The 15,957-nt window shown below is 49.3% G+C and overlaps 1 protein-coding gene across 1 annotated transcript in view; it reads right to left on the reverse strand.

Moving 5' to 3' along the window:
* The window catches only part of CARMIL1 (capping protein regulator and myosin 1 linker 1), a 308,280-nt gene that overhangs the window by 166,638 nt on the left and 125,685 nt on the right, over nt 1-15,957 (reverse strand). Inside the window, 4 exon segments of the mRNA XM_019425299.2 lie at nt 2,894-2,967; nt 3,207-3,277; nt 3,630-3,727; nt 15,407-15,528. Coding sequence (XP_019280844.2) covers nt 2,894-2,967; nt 3,207-3,277; nt 3,630-3,727; nt 15,407-15,528 — 365 coding nt within the window.

A 15,957-nucleotide genomic window follows, 5' to 3' on the forward strand; every position in this document is an offset into this window, starting at 1 on the left:
ATAAATGAATAAACTTAAAAAAAGAAAAAGCTGGGGCGCCTGGGTGGCTCAGTCAGTTAAGCCTCCGATTCTTGCTTTCAGCTCAGGTCATGATCTCAAGGTTGGGGAGTTCAAGTCCCACGCTGGGCTCTGCACGAACAGTGTGGAGCCTGCTTGGGATTCTCTCTCCCTCCCTCTCTCCGCCCCTCCCTCCCTCATGCTGTCTTTCTTTGTCAAAAAAAAAAAAAAGGAAAGACAGAAAGAAAAGAAAGAAAGAAAGAAAGAAAGAAAGAAAGAAAGAAAGAAAGAAAGAAAAAAAGAAAAAGGAATGCCCTTGATGAAGTAGAAAATACTTCTTTTATTAAATCTCAGCCCTCGAGTACCTGCCTGTGTGACAAAACAGAAACAGGCACAAAATGCTTCCTCTTTATACAAAGGGCTCATCTTCTCAATGCGAAGTATCTTTGTGATAGAGTTCTAAGCAGAACTCGCTCTCTCATGGAACACCATGAAAAAAATGGCAAAGTACAGTCAATTCAGACTTGGGATTTAGCAGATGTTTTCTCTACAGCGTAAAAAGTTGTTAGCCCGTCACTTCGAGGAACTTTTTTCCAACAGTAAAGTTATAACTTTAAAAAAAAAAAAAAAAACCACTCGAATCTGGGGAAACTTTTATCGGCCACTAGGAGACTGACAGTTTTGCCACGCTTAAAAAGACTTTTTTGAGAGGATCAGCGGTGTTAACAAATGTCCTCTTTTCTCCCTATTGTACAACAGCAAAATATCTGCACACTATGCATAACCCAGTGAACCAGTATTTTCTAAATGAACGATGCAGAATGCTTGCTACAAAACCATCCGGGGGTAAGATTAGTTCAAAGTACAAGATGGACCAAATGGATTTGCTTTTTAAGTTTATTTATTTTTGAGAGAGAGAGAGAGAGAGAGAGCACACACACTCAAGCGGGGGAGGGGCAGGGAGAGAGGGGGAGAGAAGAGTCTCGACATGGGGCTCAACCTCACAAACTGTGAGATCATGACCTGAGCCGAAATCAAGAGCCAGGCGCTCAACCGACTGAGTCACCCAAGGGCCCCAGTGGGATTTAAAGTAAAATAAAAAAAGTTCGTTGATACGGTTTCCGACTCCACACAGCAACTGAACTTTGGAAAACCATCGCTTTACTAGTCATGGTGGAGTATGAAAGAGGAGTATCCACAGTCATGTGACAAGGCTATTAACAACGCTCCCTTTTCTAAGGACGCATCTGCTTAAGCCTGGATGTTCTAAATGTACTTCGGTCAATGCCACGCATCACGAGAGCGTGAACAGGAGCGGACACGGGAACCCAGCTGCCTTCTGTGAAGTCAGAAGTTACAGGGATCAGCACACAGGTGAAGGGAAGCCACTCTTCCGCGGACTTAGGTTTGTCTCGGAAAATGGTTATTGTTCACGACAACGGTACCTACGTTAGCATGTAATGGGTTTATTAACATGTTTAAAGGCATTAGTAAGTGTTTAATTTTAGTTTCGGCTTCTACTACGGTGAGTCCCAAAAGATATAACCCACGTAACCCAAAAGCTCAATCACTGCCAAGACCTGTAAAGGGTTCCGGGGGCCGCACACATTGAGCCCTAATGCTGCAGGGCGACCCAGTCCTCTTACTCTACGTACAATTTCCTGCGTTTATTGGAGAAAAACCTGCAGACTAAGATTCTTCCTTGTTTCTCAGTTCACTTTTTCACAAGCTACGCAGGACAGACACCCAGGGAAGCCGGAGCGGGAGTACGACGTCCCCTCGTGTGCAGGAAGAGGGGGAACGGCTCCAGGCGGGAGAAAACCACCCTGCTCCACAAGCAGGAAGCAAATCCACGCTTGAGAACCAGGGGCTTCAGGCACTTGGCTTCGGCCACGAGCACAGACCAGGCCTCGCCGCCCTCTGCAGCCCCCAGCGCCGCAGAGAGGGCTCCCGTCCGTGTTCTCTGCTCCGTTCCGTTGGTTAGGACTCTTCGGGGACCCCTGTACAGCTCTGGATTTTCCCGCCAGGTAGGTGGGAAAATAATTTGAAATGGCATTTTTCAGGCCACGACGCCGTATTCCAGCTGTGCGCGTAGCGCGAAAGGTAGGGCCGGATGCCAGGATTCTCTCTCTCGATGCCAAACAGAGAGGACGGACTGACTGGGCTGAGGTTCGCGGCGGTCGGACTAGCGTCTGCTGCTTAAAATAAGCAGCGTTTCCAGGGAGGAGGCTGGGATACCCAGCAAAGACGCAGGGGCACCGCCCAACGCTGCCTAACCCTGAACGAAGCTTCTTCCCTGGGGCCTGACCCCGCTAGCCACGGCCCTAAACATATGAACGTCAAGATCTTAAAACTTGCAGGTTTCTCAAAAAACGTGTAACGGGATTCACAGCCGTGTTATCGTTATCGCAAGGCAGATAACGGCAAACCCGTTCCCACCAACGTGCGCGCATCTATACCCTAGCAGCGAATCCCCAACTCATAAAGAAATTGTAAACCAAAAGTCATTTCTTAGGATTACAGCATAAAATTGCCTCCTAGAAAAAATGTTCTAAGGCAATTAGGCAAAATAATACTATATTACATAGTATTATATACACAGGGCAGATGATTAAATAGACTTTCGTAAGCCGGTATAAGAACCTCAGAATTATATTATTTCCATAGTTCCTAACTATGAACTCTGAATTTCAAGTACACACAGGCACCTCCATCCCAAATGAACACATCTGAGACTATTACTTGAAAGGCAAAATTCAGAGAGTCTTAGATTCTCCAGATTCCCCTTATAACGGGATTTCCTGGAGATCGCCTGTGTCTATAAGCACCAGCCGAGAAGTATGGTTCCAGAAGCAAAAATCAGTTGCAAACGGAAGGAAAGAAAGCAGTGGCTTACCTGTGGTCAAGATGGCTGAAGTCTTGCAAATTCAATTCCCTGGTGTCCTGTGTCAGATAAATTGTATCCACATCCTGTTTAAATATAATTAAATCATGTAAATACTCCACACAGATGATCAGGAAAGAGGGATGCAGAGAGAGAATTAGACAATGATACAGACAGATTTTCACATAATCTGAGGAAGGAAGATTTTAAGCCGAAAACATGAATGGTGGGGGGAAAGGAAGAAAAAAAGAAACCAGCCAGTCAAATACTGGAATATTCTCCAGGCGGGGGGGGCACACACAAGCCTGCACACAAACACACTTACCCACTGTACTTCTTCTCTGTATGAAAATCCAAGCCAGTCACACACACAGGCGTACATCTGAGAAAATCCACCTGAAACACACACAACAGAAACACACAACAGAAACGTGACAGGTTTTTGGCTAAATGATTTTTAAGTTAAAGTTTAAAAGTTTAAATATGGCCGATGTTGACAATGCTGATTATTTCTTTCTGTTTGGGAAAACGGCAAAGATTCTCCCCCTTGTTCTATAGTAAGTACACAGCAGGACGCAATACAGCTTAAATACAGGACTTTTATCCACCAGTCTAAAGTCTGTGCAGTGGTAATTACACCTTAAAACTAATTGTACCTTTACAGAAGCATACTAGGAATAGACGTAACTTCCTGGCACGGGGACATCCATGCGGCCATTTATAATTTGGTTTTAAAATGCATGCTCACCGCAGGGCCCCTGCTCGGCCACGGTCTGGCTGTCCCACAGAGCCTGGAGACTGGCCAGTCGCTCAGAGGGCTCCATGGAGACTTTTTTCATGATTCTCCTGCAAGACCAAAATAACAATAAATTTCAAAAATCGAGTGGTTGGCACCGCACGTAGAAATCTGTTTTGTGGTACGCCTTTTTTTAGACCAAAGATGGCTGCCACTTTGATTTCGGTAAACGTAAATTCCACTTTCTGAGCATCAAGAAGCTGGAAACCTCAGAAACTTAATCGCCTTTCTTTAGCCCCCTTTTATAGGCCCAAGGAATTATCCAGGGATGTGGACAGTCTCTATGTTATTTCGTTGTTTCGTGACAGTAGATTGCACTAGAATAATTAGAAGGCAGCGTGTTCTACTTGATGAATTATTAGCTCATGTGTATGCTAAATTTGAATCACGAGCTTTCAAAAACTTAAAACACACATCTCTTCCTCTGTGCTTCCATAGTACCCCTTACAAACGTCCGCCAAGAAAGAGTATATCATGTCGGAAGAAGTGTTCCTTTTACTGTGGTTCAGAGCCCGGCCGACCACTTCCAAATTTCACTATTCACAGATCTGGCGAAGTAAGAGGACCTACCCCGTGGGGTAATCGCGAGAAAGAAAGAAATTAATACCTGTGAAGTTATCAAAACAACCCGCACAGCCTGGTGAAGTCTCGATAAACATTAGCCGATGCTCTCAGAGTCATCACATACTAATCGTTTCAATTTTTTTTTTTTAACATTTATTCACTTTTGAGAGACAGAGACAGAACACGAGCAGGGTAGGGGCAGAGCAAAGGAGACACAGAATCCGAAGCAGGCTCCGGGCTCCGAGCTGTCAGCACAGAGCCCGGCGTGGGGCTCAAACCCACAAACCACGAGATCATGACCTGAGCCGAAGTCGAGTGCTTAACCGACTGAGCCACCCAGGCGCCCCTCACGTAGTAATCATTTAATGGGTAATTTAAGAATCCATTAACTCACCCCCGAATTTTTATTAAATGTCTACAGCATGGCAAGACCAGCTGTCAGGTACTAGATACACAACCATGAACAAAACCGACACCATCCCTGCCCTCCAAATGGACAGCCTATCGTGAGAAGCAGACAAACAGGAGGTATAAAAGGAGAAGTAGAGGGTATAGTGGGGCGGGGGGTGCAGAAAAAGGGCACTTAACTTCTCCTCTGGTGGGGGGAGGGCAGCGGAGCGTGGGGAATGTGGACGGTGCTCTCCAGTCCCTACCACGTCTATGCTAAAACCTGAAAAGGAATAAAGACGTCATCGGGGCGGGGGTGGGGGGAGGAGACGGGGAACCAGGAGCTGGGGAGACCGCTCCAGACGAAGGGACAGCAAGTTCACGGCCGTGAGAAGGCTCGTGCTCACCACCAGAAATGGCACACGGTTCAAAGCGGGCCAGCAAACACCGCGTGATGGGGAGGGGGGTAACGGAAGAGTCTGGGGAGCTGGCAGGAACCAGGTCGCGGACAGCCTTCGAGGTCCGATTACGGGGTTTGGATTTTATTCGTAGGGCACTGAGGAGCCACGAAAAGCCTGAACAGGGTGCACCGGCTGGTGAGAAGGGCGCCGTCCACAAAATCTGCAGGGCGGGGGTGGGGGCAAACTTTGGACCCAGATAAAGAACTTGAGAAATTAAATAGAAAAGCCCAGCGAGAGTGAAGGTCATGAGCTTCTGCAGGCAGCAGGTGGACCAGCCGTGAGACTTCCTCGGGCTCCTGCCCGCCACAGCCCAGACGTGCGCAGGCAGCGGGCACGCTGTGGGGCTGCTGGCTTTCCAAGCTGGTGGCCAGATGGACTTGAGGGTACTGCTGGGGTGACGGACACTGTGGGCTGGGCGCTCAGGAGAGGGAGGGGAAGATCCAAGGGATCTACGGCCCAGAGGCCCTGAAAAAGTCCGAGCGCTGGTCCTTCCGAGGGAGAGAGGGCCGAACGGCCGTGGTCACAGCGAGACGAGTGAATTGTGACTTGACCCCGGCACACGCTGTTCCAGGAGCTGACGAGGTCTCGGGTGTGGCCCTCGAGAGTCAAGTGGGGAGGAGGGGAGGAGGTCACAGGCTGTGAGGAAGGGTATTGGGTCAGAAGCACCGGGATCAAGGTAGGACTTGGGTGCGAAATGGTGTAAATAAAGACGCTAAGTTATACTGAACATATTTTAATCTTTCTTTAATGACTTAAAAGCACTTCTGCCACATATAATGTTCTCAGTCATCGTGACGGATCTCAATCACCTCGTAGAGTATGGGAGGAAAATAGTTGTCTCCATTTTCTCACGGGATGGATTCCAGAGAAAATGTGCTACCTCCTGGCAAGTTGCCCTGTTCTACTCCTAGAGAAACCCTGCGATACACAACAAAGCATTTAAACACCCTGAACGTTCTGCTTGCCCTGAAAACATTCCCACACATCCTTGCGGTTTTTACGACTGAAGCATAATCAGGTATAACCCACTAGGCCAAACGTCATTAATTCCTTCAAATTCTCGTGTAAATGCACGAGGTCTGCGAGTGCAGCATGATTTTTCTCAATCTCACCTGAAAACACCTATGATTAAATCCCATCATCTTAAAACTCCTGAACTGGGGGGTAACTGTGGGTTTAACAAGACATTCGCAAACGGACGTGAGATTACAGAATCTTCCAGATCTTACAGAATGATTCATCTCGGTTCCATACCATCATCGGGCATTTTAGTGGCATTGTTTTCTGGCGACCAGACAGCAAAACCAGATATTACGCAAAGCAACAGCAGACCTGTCAGAAACAGCCCCCAGCGTTTACACGGCTCGGTTAAGTGAACCTTGGACACATCAAACTAGACATAGGTCTGACTTCATCTGAGATCACATCTGTCTTCTAGAATTCTTGCTTCACTTCAGCAGGACTGTGGGGCATGCTGTTTCAATGACACACAGGACGAAGTTAAGCTAGTCAAAAGCAGGAAGAAAATAGGGTAAAAAAATCTTTGGCAGGAAGCTGGTAGGATCAAGAATAGGAAGGTGGCAGTCTAGGATTAGAGGGAGAAACAGATGACTTCTCATGGCAGATTCAGAAACTAAAGCCTCAATTTTATTCCAAAAACAACACTGGACATTCCTGCTCAGGGGGTAAGGGCAAGTCAACTGGAAAATGAGAAGCAGTGGCTAGCGTAGACATCTGTGTGCAGAGGCTGCCCCTTGACCTTCAAAACCACTCTTTGACGGGATCAGTCTGAGGTTTTCTAAGCAGCCCCGCTCTATGACACTTCTCTTTCTTTTGCAAGGAACTGCAAAGCACTTCGATTTCAGGAACCGAAGACGTCTCATGAAACAGGTGCATTGACTTGCATAAGAGATAAAGTTCTAAGGAGTAAACTTCCAGGAGATGGCCAGTGTCTACGTGCTCTAACTCAATGCACAGAAACAATGAGGGGGGACCCCCACCCTCAATGGCCCATATTGTTTTTCCCTGTAGTTCAACGGCAGCAAAGAGCCCATGTGCGTGCACCACAGGACACAGCTCACACCTACACACACAGGGAGAGGGGGTGTGTTGTGCAGACAGACCGACAGACAGAAAGGATTTGCTGGCAGGATAAGTGCCGCGACAGGTAAACCAAAATCCTAGCAGACGCACAAAGCCTGCCTCTCGCTTGCAGGCGGGACTGTGGAGCTGGACCAAGTACGTGTGCATCACAGGCGTTTACCTTACACAAGCCTCAGAAGGACAGTAAACGTCACCAGCATGCCAGCTCTCTGTGCGAATCTCATGCCTCAATTGTCGACACGAAAAAAATCCGTAAACTCTTTCACTCCACCGAATTGATCTATTTAAAATTCAGTTCCAAAGCCTCTCCCACTCGAGGGCGGTAGTCACCAGCACCGTGCACGTTTCCCTGACCCAAACCACATCCCAACCAAATACTGCGTCTGCTTTAGAAAAATGAACGGGCTACACAGCACCCTTCTTTTGTTTGCACATCAACTCCTATTCTGCCACTTTTCTTCACGAGAACCTCACCTTTGCATACTTTAATTGGCTTTGACTTCAGAAACAGATCTGCGGTATCTTTTTTTTTTTTTAATTTTTTTTTTGGTAATGTTTATTTTTGAGACAGAGAGCATGAACAGGGGAGGGGCAGAGAGAGAGGGAGACACAGAATCTGAAACAGGCTCCAGGCTCTGAGCTGTCGGCACAGAGCCCGACGCGGGGCTGGAACCCACGAACTGTGAGATCATGACCTGAGCCAAAGTCAGATGCTTAACCAACTGAGCCACCCAGGTGCCCCTGCGGTATCTTTTTTATTACGGTAGCAAAGAACCTTTGTCTTAATATGCTGCTACTCAGCCAACTTTCCCGAATGTGTCACATACAGGACGCAATAGTCAAGTATTCCGTAAGTTATTCCCAGGAAAAACAATCCTGTCAGGAGGTTACTGTTCAGGGCGCCCGGGTGGCTAAGTCGGTTAAGCAACCAGCTCTTGACTTAGGCTCAGGTCATGCGTGATCTCACGGTTTATGGGTTCGAGCCCTGTGTTGGGACGTGCACTGACGGTGCAGAGCCTGCTTGAGACTCTCTCTCCCTCTCTCTCTCTCAAAAAATAAAATCATAAACTTCGGAGATACTCCCTACAAACATTGCCAATTTCCTTTCTGATGGGGCGGGCTTTTTTCCGACGCTGCTGGGTACCCGAGTGCACTGAAGTCTGTGCCACAGCATCAACTCCTGTAGCATCACGGAAGCAGTTTACACGGGCTAATTGAATCCTCATCTCCATTCACAGCATGATTCCCCTTTTACAGATGGGGACACCGAGGCACTGAGAAGGGAGTTAACTTGCCAGAGTCTCACCCCCCTGAAGCATCCCACCAAGCTGACACCTTCCAATTCCTACCTCAAGGCTCTCTCCACACACGCTTCTAAAGCAGCCCAAAGGGGTGCATAACTCCCATCTTATCCTAACATTCAAAAGCCTTCCATGGCTCCCTAGTGCCCATCCCGGAGGCTTGTCCTCTGGCCCCCTCCTCACAGTGACATCTGCAGGCTCCCAATTCCAGCTACGCCAGGCAGGTGGCTATCCTCCCAGCGGCACCTGCTCCCCTCGGCCTCCAGCCTCCGCCATCTCCCCACAGAAGTCCGGTCAGCACACCCTCGACAACCACCCCCCCAAACAAGGAGGAGAGCAAATACACATCCTACGTTATTTCGCTGGCATCCCAAGTCAAATGTGACTTCTCTTTCTCGGAAACCTGAGGGTTTTCTCTCTCTCCTAGAACAATTGGAGGAACTTTCCTACGCCACCTCTGAACTACAAACTCTTGGAGAACAGGGCACGGTTCACTCATGCATGTGTGCCCGCCCGAGGAAGTGCTTTAGTGAACACTTTCTAGATGAATTCTTCCATGTCCTGATGACTTAATTTAACACTTCAAAAAAAAAAAAAAAACTAGCATGGTTTTGGAGAATAGCCAAGGTTCTCAATATTAGAAAAGCCAAAGGCCATAACACAAAACAGCTTCCTGAAGAAAAATGCCATTATGGACACCTCTGGGAAAACAGATTAAACGACACTTAGGCTGCAAATATTTCCCTAGCTTTCCCTCACCGTCACGGTCTCAGGGGCCAGGCCCGAGTGAGAGTGGTCACAAAACAATGCTAATGGCAATCTGATTTTTAAATTTAACTTAAATTTTCTTCTTGAATCTTTAACTTTTGTCCATATTTTGAAATAGCCTTTCCTGGGGCGCCTGGGTGGCTCAGTCGGTTGAGCGTCCGACTTTAGCTCAGGTCACGATCTTGCGGTCCGTGAGTTTGAGCCCCGCGTCGGGCTCTGGGCTGATGGCCCAGAGCCTGGAGCCTGCTTCCGATTCTGTGTCTCCCTCTCTCTCTCTGCCCCTCCCCTGTTCATGCTCTGTCTCTCTCTGTCTCAAAAACAAATAAATGTTAAAAAAAAAAGTTTAAAAAAAAAGAAATAGCCTTTCCTTATCTTTAAGTTTATTTATTCATTTTGAGAGAGGGGCAGAAAAAGAGGGAGAGAGACTCCCAAGCAGGCTACCTGCTGACAGTGCAGAGCCCTATGCGGGGCTCAAACTCACAAACCATGAGATCATGACCTGAGCCGAAATCAAGAGTCAGACGCTTAACCAACTGAGCCACCCAGGTGCCCCAAAACTTTCCTTATTTAGAGAGGACGGAAACATCTTTTTGTAAGAAAAGGAGAGAGGAGGGGTGCCTGGGTGGCTCAGTCGGTTAAGCGGCCGACTTCGGCTCAGGTCATGATCTCGCGGTCCGTGAGTTCGAGCCCCACGTCGGGCTCTGTGCTGACAGCTCGGAGCCTGGAGCCTGTTTCAGATTCTGTGTCTCCCTCTCTCTGACCCTCCCCCGTTCATGCTCTGTCTCTCTCTGTCTCAAAAATAAATAAACATTAAAAAAAAAAATTTAAAAAAAAAAAAGAAAAGGAGAGAGGAAGAGATAAATATATATGTACAGAGGGGAGGTGAAGAGAGGATACTGGGGTGAATATTAATTTTAATTGAAATTCTTCATTTTTTTCCTACCTGTGTTTTCTTGACTATACACAAGAGGGCTGATTATTTGTAGATAATTTATATATTGTTTTTATATATTTGATTCTGACCATGGATGTAATTTTCAAAATTTGTATTTGGGTAAAACCAGAAACTCAGATCTTTACAGACACAGCTTCATGTGTATAGTTGAACTTGGGCTGTGCAAGAACTAATTATCTGAACTGAGGGCAGTCCTGGCTATTTGTGCTCCAGACCCTCCAGGTTCCTGACATCTGCTCATCAGATATTTTATTGTCCATCCGTCTCTACCACAGGCGCCCTGAGCAAGTAAGGAGAGGAGGGCTGGGGACCCAAGGTCCCCACCACAGACTCAGGTAACACATCTGATGAGACAAATGACTCAAATAAGGTTGAGGATCCCGTATACGGTTCCTTTCTGAAGTTTTTACTTTAATTCCAGTTATTAACATACCGCGTGATATCAAATACAGTTTCATATTCTTCAACTTATTGTTGAGTGGGATGTATGACATTTACTAGGGACATATTTTGTTTTGCATGTTATTTACATAAAGGAAATGTTTCCCTTACTGACCACTTTAACTAAAGCACGCTACAGATGCACCAGAAAGGGTATGATGACCTACCTCTCCACCCTCACTAGTCAATAACCAGCACCCACGTAATTAGCCATTTCCCCTGCCCAAACCGTGCCATGCGATGTAAGCAAAGGAGCTTCAAGATTAAAGGCCGAATGTGCAAGTCATGAAATATTACAGGTTTAATTTTCACGCCCTAACCGTGCATGGTGGGTATGAAAGCAAAACAAAAGTCAAGTACATTCACATTATTTTCTGCCAAGTCAAGTTCTAAATTATAATCCGTGCCTTCTTCCACACTGGTGGCTTCATCTAAATTGCCTCTGCCTTCCTGCTCTCCTCTCTAAACCCTCTCCCTGCTTCTCGGGGTGGGGGGGGGGGGCGCTCCGCACAGCCAGCCTGCATCCAGCCACCTCCCACATATGCCCAGCCACCCTCTGTCTCCTCTAGATCAGACGCCTTTTCTTGCAGCTCCTCACGTAGGTTCTCAAGAACTGCTATGTTAGTGAGAGCAGACGTGCGTGGAAAGATGCACTCTCCCCCGTGTCGGTTCACAGAGGTGAGCATATGGGCCCTTCCCGGCTCTTCTTGCACTTGTCCTCGTTCTGAAGATGCTCTCTCTTCTAGGTGCACACGTCTCTCTGGCCGATCTCAGAAAAGTCACGCGTGCAAGACTGTCTATGCTCACGCCTCCCATGTCCGCTACGTCTCCAGACCCGGACCTTTCCTCCAAGCTCCGACCCCACGTACATAACCACCCATCTGATATCCCCACCTACACGTCCTAGACCTCAAGCTTAGCATATGCTTACAGCAGAGCGGTTGGGGTGTTTTCCCCCCAAAATAAAACTTGCCCCCGCACCTACCCTGGGCCCTCTCCACCTCGCTGAAAAGGAGCACTGGTCACTGAGTCCTTAATCCAAAACCCTAGAGCCGTCCTCGGTCCTCTCTTTCCTCACTGCCGTCACCCACACACCAAATCTATCAGCCACTCCTGTGCCCACAATAAATCTTCCGTGTCCCATCCTCTATCCTTACCTCCAACGTCACTGCCCTACCCCTGGCCGCGGCCACCCTTCCCCTGGGTCACCGCCGGTGTCCCAACCTGCTCTTCTCCTTCCCACGCCATTCTGTCTCCAGCGGCACAATTTTCATAAACTACAAAGGGAACCGTGTCCCATCCCTTCATGCATGCGACACTGGCTTCCTCATGAGCTGCCGCTAAACTGCAGACTCTTTACTCTCTCCATAAAATGACCAGCGCCTACGTTTCCAGCCTGATCTCATACACCAGTCTCCATCCCTCCCGTCTGCACCCTCCTCTTCCACACCCTCCAGCCACAGCGCATCTCTCAGCGACGCCAGTCCCGGTCCAGGCAGGTGCCGCGGCAGGAGCAGAGGCCGGAGAAGGAAACATTCCCCGCCCTCTTCGGACTCCTTCTTCTCCATGACGGTCTGTTCAAAGCATCATGGCCACAGGGAGGCCCTTGCAGACAGAATTTTATTCTTTGTGTTAGCCCTGCAGGGAGGATCAGTTGCAAGCATTCAAATTTATACTTACTTACTTCATTTATTTATTTCCCTTTCTCGGGGGGTCTGCTTCCCAGTGGAAATTCCATGTGGGTCGTGCACCCCAACACTTAGCACCCTGCCGTCGGTAGTAGAAACTCAACACTCACCGAGGGATGAGTGTGTAAAGAAACAATTATAACACAGCGAGACAGGTGCTAGTCTGGGAAGTGATCGCAAAGTTCTATGGAAACATAAAGAAACTCTTTCGAGATCTGGGCTACGTCTTTTGCAGCGGAAGCTTGTCTGGAAGAGCAGCCTGAATGAAAGCACTGGGAATACAAGAGGAGGATGTGCTCAGGCGCAGGTGGATCACGGGGCCAGACGGCAGTGGGCTTCTAGGCCAGGCTCACAGCACAGACGCTACTGGGGTATAGAAGCGTAACTCTGGTGACGGTGCGGAAGGAAGACAAGGAAGAGGACTGGAGACGGAGACGCTATAGCTAGGACGATGTCACCCTGGCAAGCGAGACCCTCTGGACTCAGGCAGCGGGCATGAGAAGACAGCCAAAGGCCCAGACCAGAAACTCCGCATGAAAAGGGTTTGGCAAGTAATGAGACGCGCAAGTTAGGGACAAATGACTTTTTAAATGACGAGGCCGCTGGGGCGCCCGGGTGGCTCAGCCGGTTAAGCGTCCGACTTCGGCTCAGGTCATGATCTCACAGTTTGTGAGTTCGAGCCTCTGTCCCGACAGCTCAGAGCCTGGAGCCTGCTTTGGATTCTGTGTGCGTGTGTGTGTGTGTGTGTGTGTGTGTGTGTGTGTGTGTGTGTGTGTCTGCCCCTCCCCCGATCTCTCTCTCTCTCTCAAAAATAAAACATTAAAAAAAATTGAATGGTGAGGCCACTAACTGAGATTCACTACCAAATACAGGCAGGTTTTCAGGAAGAAACTTGCTAAGTCTATGGGCTGCACCATGTGTGACGTCCTTGGGGACATCCTTGGGCCTTGGGCGGCTGGGGGACAGAAGGGAAGATGAGGGTGAGGTGGAGGTCATGGATTTAGAAACTAACACGCATGTGGTGATGGCCTCTCTGGAAATGGGGCGCATCACTGAATCGTTGCCCGAACCTTTCAAGAAGTTGTTAAATGGCAGCGAAAAGTGAAAACGCTTTTCTTCTATGATGTTCTCTGGGAAGGAAAAATGGAAGAATCAAAAGCGAAAATAAAACTGCTAATTCCCTCAAAATTCCTAGGATATTAGGCAAATAAAACTGCGTTTTACAGAAAGCAGAGATTCTAAACATTGCTCGGAGGGTCAAACCAGCCCTTGCTAAATAAACAAGGCTGTGCTTGACCACATCCTTCTTTCACCGGGGCTCCTGGGGACGGAGAGCGAGGGCGTTCTCAGGAAGCTCGCGTACAAAGCCCCATGACCAAGTGCAGCTGAGGGGAAAGGGGCTGTAGTGACTGCTAACGCACGATCGCCCCCAGAGAGTTCTCTGGGGGCCTGAAGGATGTTTCGCTTCTGGGTATTTCCCGGTCACCACTACTCACGGCTCCTCACTGCATCCCGCACCCCTGCCCGCCCGCACCTCTCCTGCACACACACAAGTGTGTGGCTGGACACCTGCAACAGCCTGGCTTTAACAGGCCTCCTACCCGGAAATTCCAGCCTGGCAGGAGTCGAGGGACAGCCCCCCGCTCACCACCTCCGTTCCCTCGACGATCGGCCAGCCAGAGAGTCAGAGGAAGGCAAGGAGTCGGACAGGAGGAGGCCCCAGGTGAACAGCCAGAGGGCACAGGGCCGGGTCCCCCAGGCCTGGGGGACCGAGGAAACGAGACAGTCCAGCACAGAGCCGTCAGAAGAACCCAGCGGGTGTCGGAAAGTCAGAGGCGGACAGGAAGCCCCTGTCTCTCCCGAGCCACCTGCAGGCGCCCAAAAGGCTTGAAAGACACAAGGCTCGGTTCTCCTGCGTCGCGTCAATTTACAAGCAGAGCATCTGGGAGCGCGTCCCGTGAAGGGCAAGTCCCCGAAATTTCCCTCCCGCTCCCCGCCAGCAAGGTGCCCAGAGAACCATCCTAGACTTGTCCCCACAAGGCCTTCTGGCCTGCGCACAGAGCAAGTACCGGGAGGGGTATTTTCCAGAACTTCTGAACCAGCTCTTCCAGCTGGAAGGCATCTTCATCACGGGTTATCACTTTAGGGAGCTTTCTGGCACAAGGATCCTTCTGCCTTTTTTTTTTTTCATGTTTTTATTTATTTTTGAGACCGAGAGAGGCAGAGCATGAGCAGGGGAGGGGCAGAGAGACAGGGAGACATAGAATCTGAAACAGGCTCCAGGCTCTGAGCTGTCAGCACAGAGCCCGACGCGGGGCTCGAACCCACGGACTGTGAGATCATGACCTGAGCCGAAGCCGGACGCTCAACCGACTGAGCCACCCAGGCGCCCCTCTGCCTTTTGACCTCAGCCGTTCCAACCTCCCTTCCAACACCCCACACGCTCCCTCAGGACAGACTCTGTCACCTGGGCGCATACCCCCAATGAAAAGCGCGTGAACAAAGAAACGTGAGGCTGTGCAGAGACGCAAGCACGTCACTAACTTCCCTGACGTGGGCTTCCGGAAACTGAGAGGAAAATGAAAAAGAGGCTAATTTTTGTTTCTTTTCTTTCTTAAGTTTTTTCTTACTGATCAGGCAAAAAAAATAATAAGTTAATTAATAAAACAAGGAAAATGAAGGCTCTCACACTCTTCGTTAATACTAGACTCGAGGCCTTTCTGCGAAGCACTCAGCAGCCCACCCCAACCGTTGGGGTAAATCTCAAGTTCTACGAGACAGGTTTCTGCTTTAGCCTCAGGAGCAGAGGTTAAAGGGTGGCCACACCCTCTGTCACCCAAGCTCTTGAAAGTAGGGAACCTTGGAGAACCTCAGACACAAAACACAGCGGCTTGAGTTAGCATCATGTCCGCCATTTAACGGTGAAGAGAAGAGGGAGGCTGAGGGGAGGTCCCGAGGGCAGGGGCGACAGGGAGCCCCGCTGTCATTCCCGGCTCAGACAGGAGGTCCTCGCTCTCCCCGCCCCCCTCCACCCCACCCCTCCCGGCCCCGGGGAACTCACACTGGAGAGAGGCCAGGAAATATCCTCCGCAGGCAGGTGCCGATGTGAGCCAACACTTCGCTCACGTCGTCGGGCGACGCCATCCTCATGGAGATGCTGTGCTTGTCAGTCTCCACGACCATCTGCAAGAAGCGGGCGGACGTTGCTTAACACCGAGTCCCAGGCCGCGAGTCTGTAGCTTTAAACCAGATGAACCGCGTATTCCCACCGACACGTACCCACGCGGTACCAGCCTCTTCGGAAGCGCTTCCTTAAAATAACACCCTCAGTGAAGACCCAAGGAAGTGCCTGGGTAGACGGTGGAAAGGTCCAGAAACATCTAGAAACTGAAGCACGTGTTTCTAAAGGTGAAACTACAGATACAAACAGACCCCCGCCCCACACGCACACACGCGAGGGAGACGGGCCATTCGCACTCACACACAACTTCTCCTAAGTTTCCCAAGGTTTTGTCTTGAGACGCAGCCTTCCAAAGTCTGCTCCATCCCTACCGCCCAATGGAAGGAGGTATGCCTCCGCCAGTGAGCAGGTGAGGACAAGCTGATCGTTAC

The sequence above is a fragment of the Panthera pardus genome, unplaced genomic scaffold (genome assembly GCF_024362965.1).
Source record: "Panthera pardus isolate Hobbes unplaced genomic scaffold, ASM2436296v1 HiC_scaffold_17, whole genome shotgun sequence".
NCBI lineage: Eukaryota > Metazoa > Chordata > Mammalia > Carnivora > Felidae > Panthera > Panthera pardus.